Source organism: Corvus kubaryi, unplaced genomic scaffold, assembly GCF_017639235.1.
Source record: "Corvus kubaryi isolate FWS band 111438036 unplaced genomic scaffold, C.kubaryi_AGA036_p1.0 37172, whole genome shotgun sequence".
Lineage (NCBI taxonomy): Eukaryota > Metazoa > Chordata > Aves > Passeriformes > Corvidae > Corvus > Corvus kubaryi.
This window is the reverse complement of record NW_024581047.1, coordinates 780,352-800,113: the sequence shown is the minus strand read 5'-3', so window position 1 is coordinate 800,113 and position 19,762 is coordinate 780,352. Positions and strand designations below refer to the sequence as shown.

General features: G+C 44.7%; 1 protein-coding gene across 1 annotated transcript in view; it reads left to right on the top strand.

Moving 5' to 3' along the window:
* PSTPIP1 (proline-serine-threonine phosphatase interacting protein 1) overlaps positions 1-19,762 on the top strand; it is a 51,146-nt gene that overhangs the window by 12,483 nt on the left and 18,901 nt on the right. The window contains exons 2-4 of the mRNA XM_042021796.1: positions 4,800-4,900; positions 8,753-8,827; positions 19,004-19,038. Of these exons, the coding sequence (XP_041877730.1) occupies positions 4,800-4,900; positions 8,753-8,827; positions 19,004-19,038 (211 nt within the window). The remainder of the gene's footprint in view (positions 1-4,799; positions 4,901-8,752; positions 8,828-19,003; positions 19,039-19,762) is intronic.

Genomic DNA, 19,762 nt, shown 5'->3' with positions numbered 1-19,762 from the left:
GCAGCTGCCAGAGCGCTGCAACTCCCAGAGCGCTGCAGCTGCCAGAGCACTGCAGCTCCCAGAGCGCTGCAGCTCCCAGAGCGCTGCAACACCCAGAGCGCTGCAACTCCCAGAGCGCTGCAGCTCCCAGAGCGCTGCAACACCCAGAGTGCTGCAACACCCAGAGCACTGCAGCTCCCAGGGCACTGCAGCTCCCAGAGCACTGCAACTCCCAGAGCGCTGCAACTCCCAGAGTGCTGCAGCTCCCAGAGCACTGCAGCTCCCAGAGCACTGCAGATCCCAGAGCACTGCAGCTGCCAGAGCACTGCAGCTGCCAGAGCACTGCAGCAAGCCCGGGTGGAGCTCATGGCACTCCCCAAACAGGACACACGGCTTCAGCAGCAGAGGCTGCCCTGGGGGAGATGCTAAAATGCTGCCAAGTCAGCTAATCCTGCAGGAGCAGGGAGAGGTACAGTTGTGGTATGTAAACTACCTCTAAATGAAGTCCTGGATGAGCAAGCCAGGTGCCAGGATGGTTAGAAACGCTCCAAGGAAAGCAGCCACAACAGAAAAGCCCACAGTTGCCATGGCACAGCCACAATGACCTGATGAGCTCATGCCGCTCTGACCATCACCAGCTGGATGTGCAGGGTGTACCATGGAGTGAGTGCCTTGCATATGAATTTGGATAGTTTTGCTTCAGTCCAGTCCACTCTATTCTTTCCTCCTTGATATTATAGTAATAGTAGCCTTGTCACTTCAAAATGTAAACTCTTGCACTTCAAAAAGCCTCTCAGTTCCCTCTGGGCACCCAGCAGCACAAGGCTCAGAGTGGCTGTGTTCTGGAATAGGGCTGATTCTCAGTGAGTTAAAGACACAGGGTTACTCAGCTTGGTGCCACCAGGAGGTAAGAAGAAATTATGTCACCCCCCAGCAATCCTGGTACTTTCTACCCTCTGGGCAGGGAACTGACACCACCAGTCTTCCCTTGCAGCCTTCATTACCAAATCAAAATCCTCGGAGCCGCTCCCTGATAGCTGCAGAAACCAGCTCAGAGCCAGCCCTGAATAATCTCTCCCACAATTAACTCCTGACATTTGCCTGTGTGGTTACCCACGGAGAAACTCCTACCAGGAGGGACGGCACAGTCCCAAGGCACAGATCTCACAGGAAAGTGCTAATGGGAGGGAGCAGCATTGTTAACCTCAGAGGGAAAAAGAAATGGAAAGAAGAAGGTGCATCCCAGCATGTTTACTGTCATCACCTCTGCTTGCAGGCTTCCATGCCTCCTTTCAAGTATTCTAGGAAAAGCTGTTCTGGTTAAACTGGAGCACAGAAGTTGTAGGTTTCAGTCATAACTGAACTCCCTTTCACATTTCTTTTGTCTCTGAAGGAACCATTGCACCAGAGGGAAACAACTTTTGTCACTGGGCAGAGGAGGGGTAAGCCAGTCCCTCCTTTACCTGCGATTTTCAAGAAGAAAACAAGAAGAAAATCCCCAGGCAGAGAGCAGAGCACACGTGCAGAGTTAGGGGGTGAATCTCAGGACAACATGACTCTGCCCACAACACTGAAATCCCTGTGTCAAGCACTTTCTTACTGGTGATTATAGGCCTGTTGGACAACAAGGAATAACTAATCTTTTTTAGTAACAAGGATTAAATCCTCCTTCACAGCCACACATGCTTTGACTAAGCAGAATCCCTTTCTTGGCAAGGAGAGAAATTACTGGTGATGAGTCAAATCGCCCTCTTCCAAGCAACTAGATTTTAGTATAAGCAAATGATGTTTACACATTTAATGACTATATTTATTTTCTAATTAAAGCATATTTTCTAATTTCTAAAAAGAAAATAAAAAAAAAATTCATTCTTTGGCTATTCATTAGTTCTTACAATCATTACAAAATCCCTTCTGAGAAGTACCAAGCACTGTCTGAGTAGTGCAGCTTAACACCCTGTGCGAAACCACTCAATGCGGGTGCTAATTATAACACAAAATGGTAAATGGAAAATAGAATAGAGGCGAGACAGCTTAGCAAGGCTAGACGGTTGTTTAATGAGATACAATCTTGCTGTCTGATTGTCTTGACAAAGAAAATATGGGCTCAGTTATGGTGCTACACATGAAATCCTTAAGAAACTAGATAAGAAAAAATGGGACTGAACAAAGCAGGGGAAGAACTGTAAAGTGGGCAAAGACACTGATCTGCAGGAGGTGCTGGATACTGCCATAAGACATGAAGAATGGGCTGGAAATAGCTGTGCTCGAAACAAACAGAATGAAATATGGTACAGGAGGTATCTGATAACCTTCAAGCCTGGGGTAACAGAAAACAGATAAAAAACAGAGTTTCAAAGTACAAAATGGGAGTAAGAGATCAGTAGTGAAAAAATCCAATATACTCTGAGACCTTGTTGAATAAAATAGCAGGAGAGGAGAGAATTGCAGATATATCTGTAGATCATAGTTCATTTAAGTGCCACTGCTATGATTTGATAGTGGAAGAAGGCAAATATAATCCTCTGATGGGCCAAAAGTGTTTCTTAGAGAGCAGACATTAATGCCATGGTACAAAGCATCACTTAGTCTTTACTGGAGTGGTAAAGCATCATCCTTGTCCAACAGGGATTTATTCAGCCTTTAAGAGGTGCTATAACAACACACAGGAATCAATGGGATGAAAGAGCAGTATGTCAGGAAAGGGCAAAGGAGGTCTGTTTGGGTGCAAGAAGAGGTTGAGAGGGGATGCAGTTGTACAACACGTGAAAGAAGAAATAGAGCTGTTGAAATGAAAGGGAAACATTTGTGTAAATAAGATGAGGCCTAAGTGATTTATGGCTCCGTTGTGGTTGGAAATTAAGAAGCAGTGCTGCAGGATGAGCGACCAGAGCAGCTCACAGTTGTCTCACCCTGGCTGTGGCATTTCCTCTCCCTCCCTCTGTAGCCCGTGCTCTGTAGCACAGCCAGAGCTGCTGCCTGCCAGCCCTGGTTTGGATTTCAGACCCTGGCATTTCTGAAACAGGGCCTCCACATTCTTCAGGAGCACTGAGTGAGGACAATATAGCACATTTTGAGATGAATGCCCCTCAAAATTAAGATAGATTAAATGGATGTCTGTGGTAGGAGGTCCTTTTTTAGGAGCCAAATCCCTCTACAAGGGCCAGTCAGAGGAGCAAAACCCAGAGGAACCTGGGAGGCAGTGATGCTTCTAGGGGCCTGATGAAACTGCCTGATGGGCTCAGCCACTGTTGTGTTTGTGTGTGTGTTTTTGGGTTGATAACAAGTCGTTGTTGCATTGTCTGTTTAGAGAATTTAACAAGCATTCTCTCAGACATAAAGAATTTGTCATCCTTTCGGTATAACAACTGTGCCAGTGTAAAAGAGGTGGGGAAAGACACCAAGGGAATTTTAGCATTTACTGAACAAAGAGAGATCTTGAACAGAAAGGCAGACTAACTTCACAGTGAGCTTATCACTCTCCCTTTGATGCCTGTGGCAGTGGCTGACTGCTGGGGTTATACCAACCCACAGAATATTTTCACTTACCTCATGGGCAGCATTTCTGGGACAAGAAAGCTGTGGACGTGGCTTTGGGATATAGCCGATTGCACCTGAAAATATACAGTTAAAATGCTGGGGCTGTGAGTTGGTTGTGAAGCATCTGACCAGAGTTTCTGCCAGGCAGAGGGAGCCATTTATAGTAATTTTGTTTACAGTGGTGATGCCTTCTGCCATTGGAATTTCCCCCCCAAAAAAGGGTGAGGGAGTAAATGCTGGATCCATTGCCAGGGTATTATCAAGAACTTTTCCTACTTTCCTCTCTGAATGGCAAAACTTCCTGCTTCTCATTTATTTCACAGCAGGATCCCTCTCTGCTATGTGTGTGTGTAAATTGCCCTTGGAAACATTAGGAAAACTAAGATTTTGGGCTTGAGATCCTGTTTCTTAAGGGGTGATGGCTGCTACAATGGACTGAACTGTAGCACTAGAAATGTTGCTACAACCTGTAGGTTTACAGGGATTATCTGCAGAAATTTATCCAAGCTCTTGAAGAATCAAAAAAACCTGCTCTTAGATCTGCAAATTTCCACAGAAGGCCCAAGGCCTCTGTGAGCAGCACCAAGGCTGCCATCAACCACAACCATTCATCCCCAGAGCTCCCCTGTTCCTCTCCAATCCCAGCAACAAGGAAGCAAAGCCACAAGCTCAAGTGCCCAGCAGTTGCTTGCCAGAGGATCTTTTCCAAGTACCAAAACTTAAACAGCTGTCTTCTTCACAGTGGTGGTGGAAAGCGATGAAGTAACCCATTTATTAAATGGTAACTGCTTAGGGACAGTGGATGGATGTATAAACGGCATTCAGTTCATATATAAGGGCTTGTATTGTAGATAAACTGCTGGAGGGAAGGAACACACTCCTTCTCTTTATGGTTTCACAGCCCGTGATTTTACCATAATGCTGTAACATAAAGCTCAGAAAACGTTCACCACTACATTTTCAGTAACATTATCACTATGTACTAGTTAACTCAGGCTCTCCGTGGAAAAATGGCTTGTCCTTACCCTGTTGTGAGGCAGTGGGAGGACCAGGAGTAGAACACAGAAATCCTGTCTTCCTGTGCTACGAATCCTCCCATTAAAGCACTCCACCACGGACCAGGTGGCACACTTACTACCCCATAGGTCAGTATTTGTACTGGGCTGACTCTGACCATTCTTTTTAGAAATATGGTAAGAGGAATTAAGAAATAAGAATTAGAATTAAGGTAAGAGGAACTGATGTGCTTAACAGTTTCTACTTTTTCTTTCTGTTTTCAGTGCAAGGAATTCACCTTCCATACCGGCTATGAGGTGCTTGTACAGCGGCTACTGGAGGGGAAGAAGATGTGCAAAGATGTGGAGGATTTGCTCAAGCAGAGGTATGAAAATTAGAGTGAAAAAAGTGTGAACAGCCTCCTTTTTGTGTCGTTTAGCATCTGGAAGGGAATAGGAGGCTGTTTCTCAGTTTGGTAGTGTTATGAGCTTACATAGTGTTATGAGCTTACATAGTGTTATGAGCCTGAGTGATTTGAATCCCAGCCTTGTGATGTGAAGACAACAAATAGAAATCTTGAAGACTTGAGAAGGGAAGGGAAGGTTGAAGGAGTCAGAAACCCAGAGTGTTGAGGCCGACAGCAGGTCTGCAGGCTTCACAGACCTTAATTTGGACATGGTTAACTTCTATTTGTGAGAAAAGCCCGTGAGAAGAAAAGCAGTTAGTTTTTATCCATAAGAATATAGTATAAACAGAAGCAAGCAAGTTGAACAATAGAAGGAGAAAAACTGCAGCATATCTGCACCTGTTATTTTTCTGAATGCTTGAACGCTTATGCCATAGGTAGCCAATGACTATATGCTTTAGTTAGTAGTAGCCACTAAGTCTATTGTAGTAGCTTAGCAGCCAATGAATCTGTAACACAAATGACAACATACAAAAAAGCGTATAAAAGAGGCTGCTTTGTTTAATAAACAGCTTTTGCACTTTATCCAAGGCACTGTCCATGTGTGTCGTGACCGCCCCAACAGTGACACCAGAGCTCCACTAAGACCCCTCATTATGGGTCCAGAATCACACAGTAGCACCTACATCCACAAGTAGCATTTTTAAGTTTCCCCATCTGCAGGGCAAAAATGACTTGCACATTTTTGTTTCTCTTTGAACATGCTTTGAACAGTTGCCACAGGCACTGTTTCAGTTTCCTGCCAGTACCAAAAATGAGATGTTTTTCAACTACAAAGCTACATAAAATGCTACCTAAAGCCTTACCCAGACACCCAAACTAGTCTGTGTCATTCACCAACCTTAGCAGGCTTCAAGTAACAATGTTGTAGTTTATGTCCCTGCTTTATGTGCTTCTTGGTGCTGCTCAACAGCAACTATGGCCAGCTGACCATTTTGTGGGTGAGAAAATATCACACTGCTGCTCTGGCTCCTTTGCCATTCATTTTTGTAGGTGTGACTTAGAAAAATATCTCTGAAATTTGGTTCTGCTTTTAAGTGGCTTCAACAGTTTCAGCATGTAGAGTGAGGCACATACATGCTCACACATGACATGTAGGAAAGACCACACAATATGGATTATGTATCCTGCAGGCAATCCCAGAGTAGCTCATCTCAGCACTGTTACCTTATGGATATTGCTCTGCCCTCCTCAGTCACAGCCTGCTTTTTCTTCCCATGCTATCCCCATCTAGTTTTTTGGGTTTAGGGTGGTTTTCTGAAGGCTAATTTTAAAGCCCTCGGACTTACAAGGGGGTGTGAGCTGTCAGACTCAAAGGTGGCTGTTTCACAGCATGTGAAGTTTCCCATCCAAACTTGAAGCTCTTTCAGTTGCTTTTCTTGACTGCCAGTGGAAGCCTGTTATATTGGCACACGTCACACAGTCCTGAAGTCACATCTTCCTGATGGCAGCTTAGCTGCAGCTGTTTAAAATAGCTCCTTTGTGCCTCATGACTTGCAGAGACCAGAACTGCACTGCAGGCCTCAGGCAGTGCAATTCTGCATCGGATGCTACACACGCCTGTGCTCCTTCCAAAACATTGCAGAGGCTTCTGCAAGTTGCAGGATGAGGTTTTTCCTGGATTGTGGTGGAGGCACAAAGTTCTTTCCACAAAGAAGAAAAAATACACGTCGAGTCATTTTGCAAATGTTTCCATGAGGTTTTTTACATCCCCAACACATTCCAGAGAGCGTGTGTACGTGTGTGTGCCTGTCTGTGTACGTGCATGTTGAGGGGGAGGAAAAGGAGAAGAGAACTGGGCACTGAGTTGAAGATATGATTTCCAGTTTATTGCTGGCAGATGTTTGTTTCAGCTTGTCCTCACATCATTCATAGGAATGACCCAGGAGAAGATCAAAGGATGGGATGAACCTCTGTTTCTAGGGGCTGCCCGTACCATGTGGTTCATGTTGGAGTATCAACAAGGACTCCTGCAACAGCTACCCTGAAACCAGTTGCCCTGGCCCTGGCCACAGCCACACTAACATTCGATCAGTTTTCCAACCACAAATCCCCCTAACTGGCCCAGAGAAGACCCTAAGAGGTTTGGGAGTGAGAAAGTTGTATTCCAGAACAAAGCCCGGGTTTAAAACACAAAGTATGTTCCATCACTGGACAGCTGCAGGGAAACCTAGAAGCTGTGTGCAGGAGTACTGGAAAGTGGGAAAAGCAGCACCAAGATGTGAAGAGATGGTATCAGCCTCCTGTCAAATTCCTCTGACCTAGGCTAGTCCAGTCCCATCCATGCCTGGGGTTTCAGGAGCTGGGACTGGCTTAAAAGCTGGCCATACTTTTTTCCCATGATATACTTGTGTACTGAGCAAGCAAAGTTGGACTGCAGCATTGGACTAATTCTCATTGATGTACAGGCACTGGCACTAAACAAAGCCTCTGACACAAAAGTGTTTCTTGATACTCAAATCAGAAGAAAATTAATCTATTCTTCTTCTGCAGCATTATGTGTCTAGAGTGTATTTCCATTTTGATGAAACTTCATTCATCTAACATGAAAAAGAAGTGGTGCCTCAGTGTGGCCTGTCACCATATTTTGCACCCTGTTCCTGTAGCAGGAATGCCAAAGCAGTGATGTAGGAACACTCCACTAAAGCAAAGCATTTCCTAGTGCAGGAGGACAGCACATCCAGCAGACTTCAAACTGCTGGAACTCATAAAAGAGAAATACAAAGCACCTCATGGCCGAGTGGGAAGACTGATGTGACTAAAACCCAGCAGGGTTGTAAGGGCCTTGCACCCACATCAAATTTGTTTTTTGAACAAAGAGTGTGTTTCTCTAAGGTGCCAAGTTTCCGGCCAAAATGGTTTGAAACGCTTTGAAACTGCTATTGAGAACTGGACTTACCCTAAATGAAATCACCCCTCTCCTCAGATGCTGGCACCAGGGTATCTGCTCATTATTTATTATTGACCATTCAATAGTTTTTAGCAGCTACTCAAAGACTGACAACTTGGTTCCAACCTTGGTCTTGCACTCAGGAGAAAGGAAGTAACACATTTAGTACAAATACTTTTTTTTTAAAGAGAATAGTTTTCTCCAGTGCTGGGGGGAAGGGAAATCAGCAAAGGAATATTTGTATTTCTTTATTAACCATAGAAACAGAACCACTCTCCTGAGTCACCAGTTACAGTTCCCCATTAAGTGAGATCCTGCATATTGTTCCTTCCGCAAAACTGCCCCAGCCTCACCACACAACTACCAAGGCTCCTTCCCCCTCGGGCTCCACTGCAGCTCTTCAAGCAGCACCTCATCTTTCTAGTGGATAGAAATACTCCTGCTACCCCTGGCTCCCATTTATTGTCAACACCTCTTGAAATGGATCCTTTGGAACCTACTCTTCACTCCCCTCACAGCCAGTGTTTTCATGGATCAAGTTAGCTGTCATTTTTAGGTTCCTTTTGCTCTGTTCTGAACACCTTCACCTTGTCTTTGTTCACCTCCTTCTCCTCATGGATCTGTGTTTTGGGGGCAAAGCTGTACACAGCATTCCACAGTAATCAAAGCCACAAAAATGGGCGTCATTTTTATCTCATTTCTTCTAGAAATAATTTACCCAAAATATTTCAGAGGTTAACTAACAGCACTAGGATTGAGGAGATCGAGAAATGAAGTAAGTTCAATTTCTGATGTTTTGTACCTCAGATACAATTACAAGATGAGTGTAAATGTGATCCTGGTACCACTAAGAAAAATTGAGTAAAGTTTTCTTTTAACAGAGCACAAGCAGAAGAGAGATATGGGAAAGAGCTGGTTCAAATCGCCCGAAAAGCAGGAGGACAAACAGAAATCAAGTAAGGAATTCTTTTATTATTAGTGGAAACAAAATTATTTTGGAGGAAATATCAGACTCCTGTGTTTTGTCTGAATGTGGTCACAGCCACTCACTTCAGTGCATTACACAGCTCTTCACAATGTACAGGGAAAGTGGGGAAACATCACAGTCCTTCACAGTAGGATTCACAAAGTGTCTATTTGGAAACTGCCAGTAGGTCCTTTCCTGAGAATTTTTTTTTAATTTCAAGATTCTTAATGTTTAATATTTGTTTCCAAAAGCCATCTAAGTGATGGGGAAAAAAGAGAAAGGAAAAGGTTGTGAAATGTTTAGGATGGTGGCTTGACAATTCTGGAAAGCTGATGAACACTGAGAGACTGTGACAGAACAAAGACCCCAAAAATCAGCTGCTGCAGCAGGAAAAAAGGCTTAGCTTAGGAATACAAAATTTAAATCTCTTTGAAGGGACTTAATTTGAAATAATTCAATGGAACTACTGAAATACACTAAGATGACATATTTTTCTCTGTCTCCTCCATTACTATCCTAAATCATGTATAAATTGTGTTGGGAGGGAAAGATAGATGTTGGTATGGAATTTAACTTAATAAACACTGCTGATAAACTGCTGCTATTATTGATGGCAGCAGCAATAATGAGACATTTTGTCATTATTGTAACAAGTAATAATACAGTAATAAGGTGGCTGAAGATGAAGGTGTGGGGTCACAGAAGACAAGACTGAAAGAGAAGACCTCAATCTAAACATAAAACAGCTCTATTGATCCCTGGGGCCTGCTACCCTCATCCATCCCATATCTCATTCCTTAATTGCAGTCTCCTTCTCACGTCGATTTATCACTCCCAGTGCAAGTGTGGTTCCCTGTTCGTAGTTTATGGGGAGACTTGACCTCAAAGCCTTGTACTGCCATGGCAGGGAGGTGCCAGCGATCACCCGATGTGACTTGGTGGTGGCACAGCCAGGCTGACACAGACACTGCTGCATCCCTCCAAGTGCTGGGTGATGCCAAGAGAACAGGCAAGGCTTCCCCCGCCAGTGCTCCAGCTCTGCCTTGCCCCTGAGCAGCACCCAGGGATACCACAGACCTAGGAGATGGCTTCTGCCTTCCTGGTATCTCAGTTCACTGACCTAATTGGTGAAAAGGAAGGAGAAGAAGAAATATTCGGGAATTAAAACATCAGATTAAGGATGGATGGGTTCTTCTCAAGCCAAAGGCTAAAATCAGCATTCCAGGATTAAAGAAAGACTTCACCTCAACTCCTTTACTGGCAATACAGGGCAGGCAGAGCAAATGTGTTCAGCAACAAGCAGCTTTGGCTGCCCTTCAGTGACTTAGTGGACAATTCATGGGTCTGACTTTTCCTAAGAGATTATGAGAGCTTGATTTAGAGGCAGAGCCAAATCCCAGTGTTGGGATATGGATCCAAGTTCCCCTCAAGCTGGGGGAAGTCTGGACTTGGGCCCAGTTCACTTTGATCCAGCAGTTTTATAGCTTGGCATGGAGGGAAGGCTAAATACATGAACAAAGCTGTGCTATGGAGCTGATTTACTGTGTTTCCATAACCCACACCTGGCTGGGGAGAGACCAGCTCTGCACTGATATTTTTATCAGAGAAAGTGTCTCACTGTGCCCATTCTGAAGCAGAGAGGACACTTGGCTCTTTCTCATCCAGCATCCTCTGTTTAAGGAATTACACAGACAGGCAGTGAAGGGCATTTGTCCGGAGCAAACACAAAATCAGAGAAAACTGAAGTCTATTCAGGGCTGGAACAACTAAAGAAAATGAAATGTTTGGTTTTGATGCCTTAAAATTGTTGAATTTTCTGTGTCTGTGTGATCTCCTCCGTGTGAAGTTTCTGTTTGTTTATATGACATTGATTGCTGGCAGCAGTTCTGCTCCCAAGGTCAGTCCATCAGGGAAACTTGAGGGAGGGAATCTATGTACTACCTATAGTAGGAAAAGCTTGAAAGGACTATGTTGCAGCTGTCCCAGTGCATTTTTCCAAGTGTTTCCTCTTTATAGGGCTCCCTATTATCATCTAGCATACTGGGTCCTAATGGAATTACAAGTACTTGACAGGCTGAACAGGGCTGTTCACACCTTCAAATGCAGCTTTGGGTAGCAGTATTTCTTAAAATCTAATGTATTTGTACCTAAAACTTCCATTTGACAATCACCAGAAAAAGAAGTAGCTTCCAGGTTTTTTTGCAGAACATTTTGCAGACCTTCCTGTGCCATGCTATGTGGCAGAAGAGCAGAAATTACTAATTTTAAATCACTCAGTCATTTTCTTGCTAATGCAAAATTATTATCCTCTAGTCTTAAATTTAGCCACCTTTTAAACATCTCAGATACTAAGGCTTTCTGTCACTTCTGGGAAATTATTTCACACCCCAGTAGTTCTCAATATCAGGAGGGTACCTGATACCCTTTCAAAAAATCGATAAAAGGAACATAAAAAATGCATCCACAAAAAACACCCAAAACCTTCCAGTATGAGAGAATTCCCAGAAGATCTTAAGAGAAACAACTGTAAGGCCCAGGTTGATAATTCAGCACAGTCAGGATAGCACAAAACAAGGTGCAGGGAATAAGCACGACGAGTAAATAACAAGCACCAGAGCAGCCTGGAGAAGTCGATGGCAGACTGCACCAGGTAGTGGCCATTGCTGCAGAAAACAGTTCTCTCCCAAGCCTCCCCTGTATTTCAAAAGCTTTTATTTTGAATTAAAAAAAACCCCAACAATTTCAACATTTTTTCAGGCTTGCCCCTTCCCCCCCCAAAATTCTGCTTCAGCTGGAGCAACTTGCTGAACTCAGCTAAATGTATAAAAAGATTTAACTGCCCTTTTTTGTTCACCGAGGACACAGATGAAGGAATATGCTGCTGACTCAAAAGCAAGATTGTAGGGAAGGCTTACTGGAATGTAACAGCAAATCTGGGACCGCTTTCTATTGATTTAAGAAAACTCTAGCTGACAGCAGCCATCAGGATCCCACCCTAGAGCCCTGGGCTGTTCCCTCAGCATGGCTCCAGCTCCTCTTATGGAGAGCTGGCCTCTCAGGGCCCGGCCCTGCCCGAGCCTGGCAGGGACAGCTCCAGGCCAGACCTCACAGGACACTTCAGTGCTGAGCCCCAGCAGTAACATCACGTTGTGACCTGGCCAAAGAGGATAACGTGGAGTGTCTGCTGTGGGCTCTGCAGATCAGAAACGTGAGAACCACGCTGACCTCAGGTCTAGCAGGGGACAAGATGCGAGCACTGCTGCTGGAGGTGTGACTGACAGCCAGGGCCTCGCCGTGCCTGTGCACAGCGGGGTTGGAACTGGCCGTGGGCAGCCCACAGGTGCAGGAATGTGTCTGACAGCACCAAAACCAGCAAGGCAGACACGCTGTGTTGCAGTGGGAATTCTTGCAACTTGTACAGACAACGAGGCTCATGGAAAAGAAATATAAGGACCAATTATTGGTAGATGTTTTCAGAGAGATGTTTATTTCTCCAGCTGCTCGGGCGCCGACTTGGCCGAGAACTGAGCAATCACGGGACCAGAGCATTCTTCCCGGGCAGGGGAACACAAAACAACCCATGGGGAACGAGGCTGACCAGGGAGTAGGGAAACCCCGGAGGCCCTGCTCTAGCCTGGGACCCCTCTCCCAGGACCACGTGGCAGGGGGCAGGAACCACAACAACGCTGCACCTTTTATTTCTAATTTCTTAAAAAAGCCAAGATGGGGTTTCTAAAAGAAGCTGGTGCTGGACGCCATTGACACAGCAAGCAAACACTCGAGCTTCCAGCTCGAGAAACAAAAGTTAGGGAACTAACAGCCAAAGGACACCATCATTCAGTAGTCCAGCTGCTTGTTCTTGCCAAAAGCACTGCAGCTGGTACAAACCCCTTCCCAAAGGGAACGGGGAGATCCTCTTCCCAACCCATGGCACAGCTCTCAGCAGTTGCTACAGGCCTTGACAAGCTCATTCCAATGCACAGAAGGATGCACACACTTCAACCTAAGACTGCAAGAAGGATCACAGAGGCTCAGACTAACCCCTTCAGCTTAATATTCTGTCCCCAACAGTAGATCCCAAGGGAAGAGTAGAACGACAGGGCAAGCATATGAAGATATTTCTTCTAAATAATCTTCTAGCCATAGCAATTAGTAAGTTCATAGGATGCCACACCGGCAGCAGCTTTATATGGAACAGCCTCCAGTGTTTTCTTCTGTCTTGTTCTTATTTAAAACCTGAAACATTTTAGTATCCACTGAGTCAATAGGTAAAACAATGTATGCCTGTTATCCCACTTTTTAAACTAAAAAAATTAAATCTGTATCACCATTTCCTAGTCTCCACTCATAAAAGAAATTATGAAAAGTTGATTACAAACCTAGAGCCATGTTTTCTTGGCAAATGACAGCTTACAGCCATATCCAGCAGGGGAGAGAGAACTACAGGTTTTGAAGTTTGAACTGCAGTATTTGTACTCTCTGTGGTGCACACATGGGAGAGGATGTACAGAAACTGGGCATTTCCAGCCAAGTTACGGACTGAGATCATATTTGCAACTGTTTGCTGGGAGTGTACACAGCAATGATGCTTCTCACACTAGAGATGATTCCCAGCAGAGCTTGTGCCTTTAAGAGGAAACACCTTTCTGGCTGCAAGGTGACTGGGAATTTCCACGCAGTGGCTTTGGGCAACTCTTCAGCACAGCAACATGAAAGCAGAATATGCTACAGAGCCCAGTTCTCAGATACATCCTCAGCTTCAGCTGAACCAGGGCCTTTGGGAACTGCTCTTCTGTAAAATAACTGATGTAAACACGTACTAGCTGGTTAAATTCTGTCTAGAATGACAACAGCTATTTTTGTCATTTGCTCTGCTTGTCTCTTCTCATGTATATGATTTCCTACATTTTTCATCCATTTTTTTCCACTGCCATCTCCTTAAGACCTCGGGAAAGGGTAGTTCCTTCAAGCCCATATGTGCTCTTCTCTGCAATGCCTGAAATAGAACATTTCGGTGAGTGTAAGGTGGGGGCATCTGTAACAAAATGCCAATTGCTGCTTCCTGTGGATAAAAATAGTGCATCTGTCACTTAATATACAGAATCCTCTGTATTATTCCACACAAAGCCAGCATTTTTGAATTGAAGCTAAAAGTCAGTTTGGAAGGTCACATCCTTCCATGGCTGGTTATTCTCCATCCAAATGTTCTGAACCCACACAGAACGTATACACTAGTTCTTTGAACTTTCAGGACTCTGAAAATGGACCTAAGCCTCTGCTCAGTCCCCATTAAATTTGATCTAGAAAAGCTCTCTAGTGATGAGGACAGGCATTTTTGAGCGGTGCTGCTCTCTTTCTGAGAGACGTGAGGAGATTTAGTTTTATGTTAAGGGTACAAAATTTGCTTTGACTGTTTTAACCTTTGATTTCGATAGCACAGCTCATTCTGGAGCCACAAGGGATCTAAATTGTTGTCTATGGACACAGATTTACAGGGAGGACAAGGAACATGGAGATGTCTTCCTGTTTGCTCCCCTGCCACAGCAAAGTCTGGGGTGACGTGTCTGTGCTCCCAGTAACCAGCCCTGGAGTGCTGACACAGCCCCCTTCCCCTTCAGTTCAGGGCTGCTGCCATTCCTGACACATCCCTGGAAATATCCAAGCGCCCAAATATGGATGTGGACACCCCACAGCACGTGAGGAACCCTCCACACAGGTTGTTACTTCTGTGAAAGTCCTACAATCCCAAAGCTGTCACTGAGCCCAGCCTGGTGCACAGTGCAGCCTCTGCAGCAGCTCAGATGACAGCTCATGTGGCTCCACACCACAGCCCAGCTGGAACTTGGACAGAAATCCTTCCAGCTGCACTGAGGGGCATTGTCTTTGTGTTTATAGCTCCTCTGAGAACAAGAAAACATCATGGCAAAATTAATTCTTCAGTGTTTTTGCCACATGCCCACTAAACAAGGTGAGACATGATTCTCATGTGAAACACTGCTGTGTGCCTGGCCTAGGACTGGGTAGTGACTTCGTTACTTCCCTGTTAAAAGAGCACAACTCCTCTCCCTTCATTTCTTCTTTGCAGTGAAGACACAGGTTCACACATAATTCCCAGGTGTGAATTATTAGAGACCAGATGATTCTGGACATGTCTCCCCACACCACTGGGCTTCACAGAAGGAATAGTTGGTAATACCACATTGGGTCTTCCCTGTGTGCCAGGAGGAAAGGCAGATGTTAATGGTGACCTCAGAGGGGACTGTCACTGCAGTGGCTCCACAACTCTGCTACCAGGATCTAAGTTACCGGAGGCTGAGGGTGGACAGGATTGCTGGGAACTGGTCTGTAGAGTTCATCTGGCACAGACTTCTCTCAGTTTCAAGGAAGGGTATTTTTAAAAATTACAAGAACAACTGAAAATTGTAGATCATACCAATGTCAAAACAGAAACCTACCAGAAAGGAAGGTGGGGTTATTTCACACTTCTAGTCACCAAGCAAAGGTAGAAAAGAAAGAAAATTAAAAACGATCTGTGGTTTTCCGGTTAGAAGGGCCTGTTTTACCTTCCTGTGTACAAGATATAAGGGGACTCTCTGAATTACTCAGTTAACCCAGTGTCTAAAGGCAAAGTACTGGGAAAAAGTGTCCAAACTATCAAGCTTAAAGTTGAAAAGATTTAGACAAAATAGTGTGGTGCAACAGTGTAATGGTGAGTATATCTGTCACCTAGGCACTGCCACGGCTCTGCTAATTACATCTCTGGTGCTGTGAAATTCAGCTTTTGATGGCTGTGAAGCAGGCCAACAGAGCAATTCCTGAGGGTGCTCGTGGCACAGAGGACTGCTCAGCACAGCTCAGTTTTTCAGCAAAAACAAGGTCCAAAAACAGAGAGAAAGCATAAAAAGCCAAACCAACCCGGTAAGAATATTGTAGCCACTAGATGGCAAAACCCCCTCGAAGTTGCTGCAGTGGCTGTTGCACAGGCTGTTTCCTCTTATTCCAGATTCAGGCACCCCTGTTTCTGCCCAAAATTAATTTCTGACAAATCCAATCTTTAAATGTACAACAGGGAGTCGTTTAACAAACACACAGAGTAAATTCGTGTGCAGCCTTATTTTCAAGGAGACACCTGCAGGATTCTCCATGTGGGGGTGCCCAAAGGGAAGGCTGGAGCTCTGTCTTTAGCTGGAGTGATTTAACAGTATTCCAGAATGTATGTGGAAATCTCAGAAGTGGGCAATTAAAAAAAAAAAAAAGAAAATAAAAGAAAAGGAGAAAAAAAAAGAAAAGAAAAATTAGAAAATAAAAAGAAAAAAAAGAAAAAAAAAGAAGAAAAAAAAGAAAAAAGAAAAAAGAAAAAAGGGAAAAAAGAAAAAAAGAAAAAAGAAAAAAATTTTAAAAAGAAAAAAAGGAAGAAAAAAGAAGGAAAAAAAGAAAAAGAAAGAAAAAAAAAGGAAAAAAGGACAAATGGTGTCAAATTTTCAGTTTTGCTTGAATTGTTTTCAACCCCAGGTTTTCTAATTTATCCACAGGACAAACACAAAAAATCAGTTCTACCAGAATGCTAAGCAGCCACATCTACTGAGGGTAAAACACTCTTTCAGAGTGTCCAGGAGAGTGAGATGTCCTCACTTTGGATGCCTCAGAGTAAAGCCCACATCAATCCCATTAGAAAGCCAAACCCACCCAAAAGCAATAGGTAATAGGTGCTGTACATCCACACCAGCACAGACAGAATTAAAACTCATTCGTGTATCAGCTGCAGGAGTCACTTCCATTAAGCCCTGTGAAGCACTGAAATATTTCACTGATATAATCAGAACATCCAGGAGCAAATCTATAGCACTGCTGCTGCAGCCCAGGAGTCGTAAAGGGAGTCCTGATGGATCCACAGGTCAAAATTTGATTTATTTATTCTCTCCCACATGTATAACTTGGCATGATGACATATTTGCTGCCCTCTTAAGCCTTGTAAGGATGTGGGATCCAATTCACTGATTTTAGAAAAATATTATAAAAATAAGGAAGGAAATGGCTTAAGTCTATTTCAATCTACTTGCCCCAGTCAGCAGCTGTGGAATTGGCTGGACAAATCCTTCATACAAGGAAGAAAAAGCCAGAGATTTCTGAAAAGGCCATTAGAGACCATGCAGGGGACAAATTGATCCCTCTTTGGGTCACAGCCAGATGCATTATTACACCAGAGACCCCTTTGGCCTTACAGAGAGCCAGGAAAAGGAGAACAGCTCCATGGGTGACTTGTGACCATGAACTGCTCTGGTAGCTCAGGTGCTGGAAACCAAAAAAGCAGCAAATTGCTTTTGTCCTTGATATATACTGAGAAAGCTATTTTTCATTATCCACTACAGCAATTTTGCCAGTTTTTGCATAACTTGAATCACCAACAGCAAAGGGAAAAAAATCTCTGAGAAAAATAGATCAACACAGAGTACAAACAGTATGTGCAGTTTGCAAGTGCCCTCTATTTTTTAAATTCCAGTATTTACCTGTTTCAGGCATGAAGTTGTTAGCACATTCCCCACCTCCTACTGGAAATTACCCACTGGAAAATAAAATTTTATTCCTTGTATATATTTATTTTTTTAAGATAATCCATTAGATCTTTTAGGTGAGAAAAAACTATCTCTGCCACTGATATTCAACTTGTCTTTTAATGTCAAGCTTTTAATTAGCTGGAATGAATACTGCTTGTTTCCTTCGTGGTGTGAAAATTTAGTTTCCACCCAAATTTCACACCTAACTTTTTACAAAACAAACCTTCAAATGTGTAAGTATTGTTAGGAAAACACTTAAAAATACTCAATCTAGAATGCTCTCCCTGACTTATCTCAAGAGATTCACCACAATCTAGTTGAAATCTGAAAAAATTCAAGCAGCTCTTCTTTCCTCTTTGAAAGCCATTTCCTTATATTTCTACAAACTTAGATCTGGGATGGGTTTCCAGGCAGTTTTTGCTGAGGACAGGCCCAACCTTTCCCCTCGCCTGTGCATTTTTCTTATGCCTGGCAAGGCAGCCTCACTGCTGGGAGAGCAAGCTTTGATTAGGAAACAGATGTCCAGCTTAAATTAACACAGGGCAATTAGGATCCTTCCCGTGCCTCATAAGGCTCCCGAAATGGCCCAAGAGATGCAGATTTCCCTGCCCATCTGCGGGTGCACATGACTGGAAAGTGACAGCAGTCTCCGAGTAGCCAGGGAGACTGGAGGCTCTTCATTCATCAGCTCTCCCCCTGGGCTCCTCCCTGGGGCAGACCAGGTCTGCATGGAGAGCCCAGAACGGATTCCTTCCAGCAACAACAACTCTGGGGCTTGAAGAGATTATTTCTAAATCTGAAAAGCTTCCAAATCACTCAGCCCTGGCTTCTGTGTGCGCAAATGCCCTGCCAGCCTGCAAATTCAGAGCTAGAGGAATTTATTGAGTTGAAAATGCCTTTTAGACACCTTTTGCTGTCTCTTCACATCTATGCTGATATCTCTGGTGCCTTCTGGAACTGGACTCTGCCCTAGTCAAAAGACAGGACATCAGTCTGTGGTTCCCTCTCATGCCCCTCTGCAGCCCTACCACTGAGCGATGCGGCTGCCGGATTTCACGGCATGCTTTATTCATCGTGCCGTGCCTGTGGCATGTGGCAAGCGCCGGGCTTTGGTGCGGAAGGCAGCAGCGGTGCCACACGGGGGTGCTCGGCAGGCGCGGTGTGGGCGATGCTGCGGCGCGGGATGGGGCGCCGAGGACGGAGCGGGGCCGCATTCAGCGCTCAGGGACGAGCGGGTTTCGCTCCACCCTTCAGGCTACTGCTCCAAAACCCCAATTCCCCCCGGCCGCCGGCGTTTCATTCGTATCTACTAGCAAGGTGCAAGGAGAGAGGCTGTTAACATTCACGGTCACAAATACAGTGCGACTGAAAAAGGGTGCACAGAAGGAATGGTGCAATTCCTTGCTTCATGGACCGTTTTATTGCATTTCCTGATGGTAACAGATTGATGCTATTGTGCTTGTTAGCATGGTCAGCTTTTATTACGAGGCTGTTAAGGGTTTTTATCTCTATGTGGATCTTTGAGGTTCTGAGGGAAAGTTTTTTTCCCCGGATTCACAACACACCCTTAGAAGGCAATACTAAGAAAGTGTCTTGTTTCTGCCCCACAGCACACTGAAGGCAGCATTCGAGATGCTCAAGCAACGTAAGTATTTCCCTGTTCCCTTCTGACCTAGGAAACACAGGCACCCAATATGTTCATCCTGTTCCCCCCTCTATTCCCAGCTTTTTTATCCCAGTCTGTAGTGTAAAGAGTGGAGGAAAAGGGTGCCTGCTGGGCACTCAATCCACTTTCTGGTGGTGAAGCAAATGGCTTGTTCTTCAAGTAAATTTATCTGGATCAAGTCACAAGATATGAGCTCTGTTCCCTCTTCTGCAAACCACTGACACCAAACCAACTTTCTAAACATGCCCCAGGCTTGAGAAGACCCTTTCACACACACAAAATGCAGCACCATCAGAGGCAATAGGACACCGTACCCGGTCACTGGCACCTCCTGTTTACATCAAAACTCCCTCTTGAAAAGCAGCTGCTGGACTGGGGTATTTTTAGGGCCTGGGTGTGGGAGCTCAACATTTCTGGAAAATGCGGGGTTCCATTTCAGAGGCACCAAAGCTGACAAACGCGGAGAATTTCCCAGCCATTTCAAACAGCACCAGCCAGGTGCTCTGAGATTCAATCCATCTTGGCTGACCCTTGGAAATTCTCAGCATGCAACCTCATCTAATGACTGGCCACTACTGGCAGCAGCTCCCAAGAGCAGTGACAGGCCAGCAGCACAGCCACGGCAAAGCAGACACAGGGATGATGGAAGTGAGATCTCCTTCCTTCCCTCTGCACCACAACTTCTGACCTTCAGCGCCAAAGG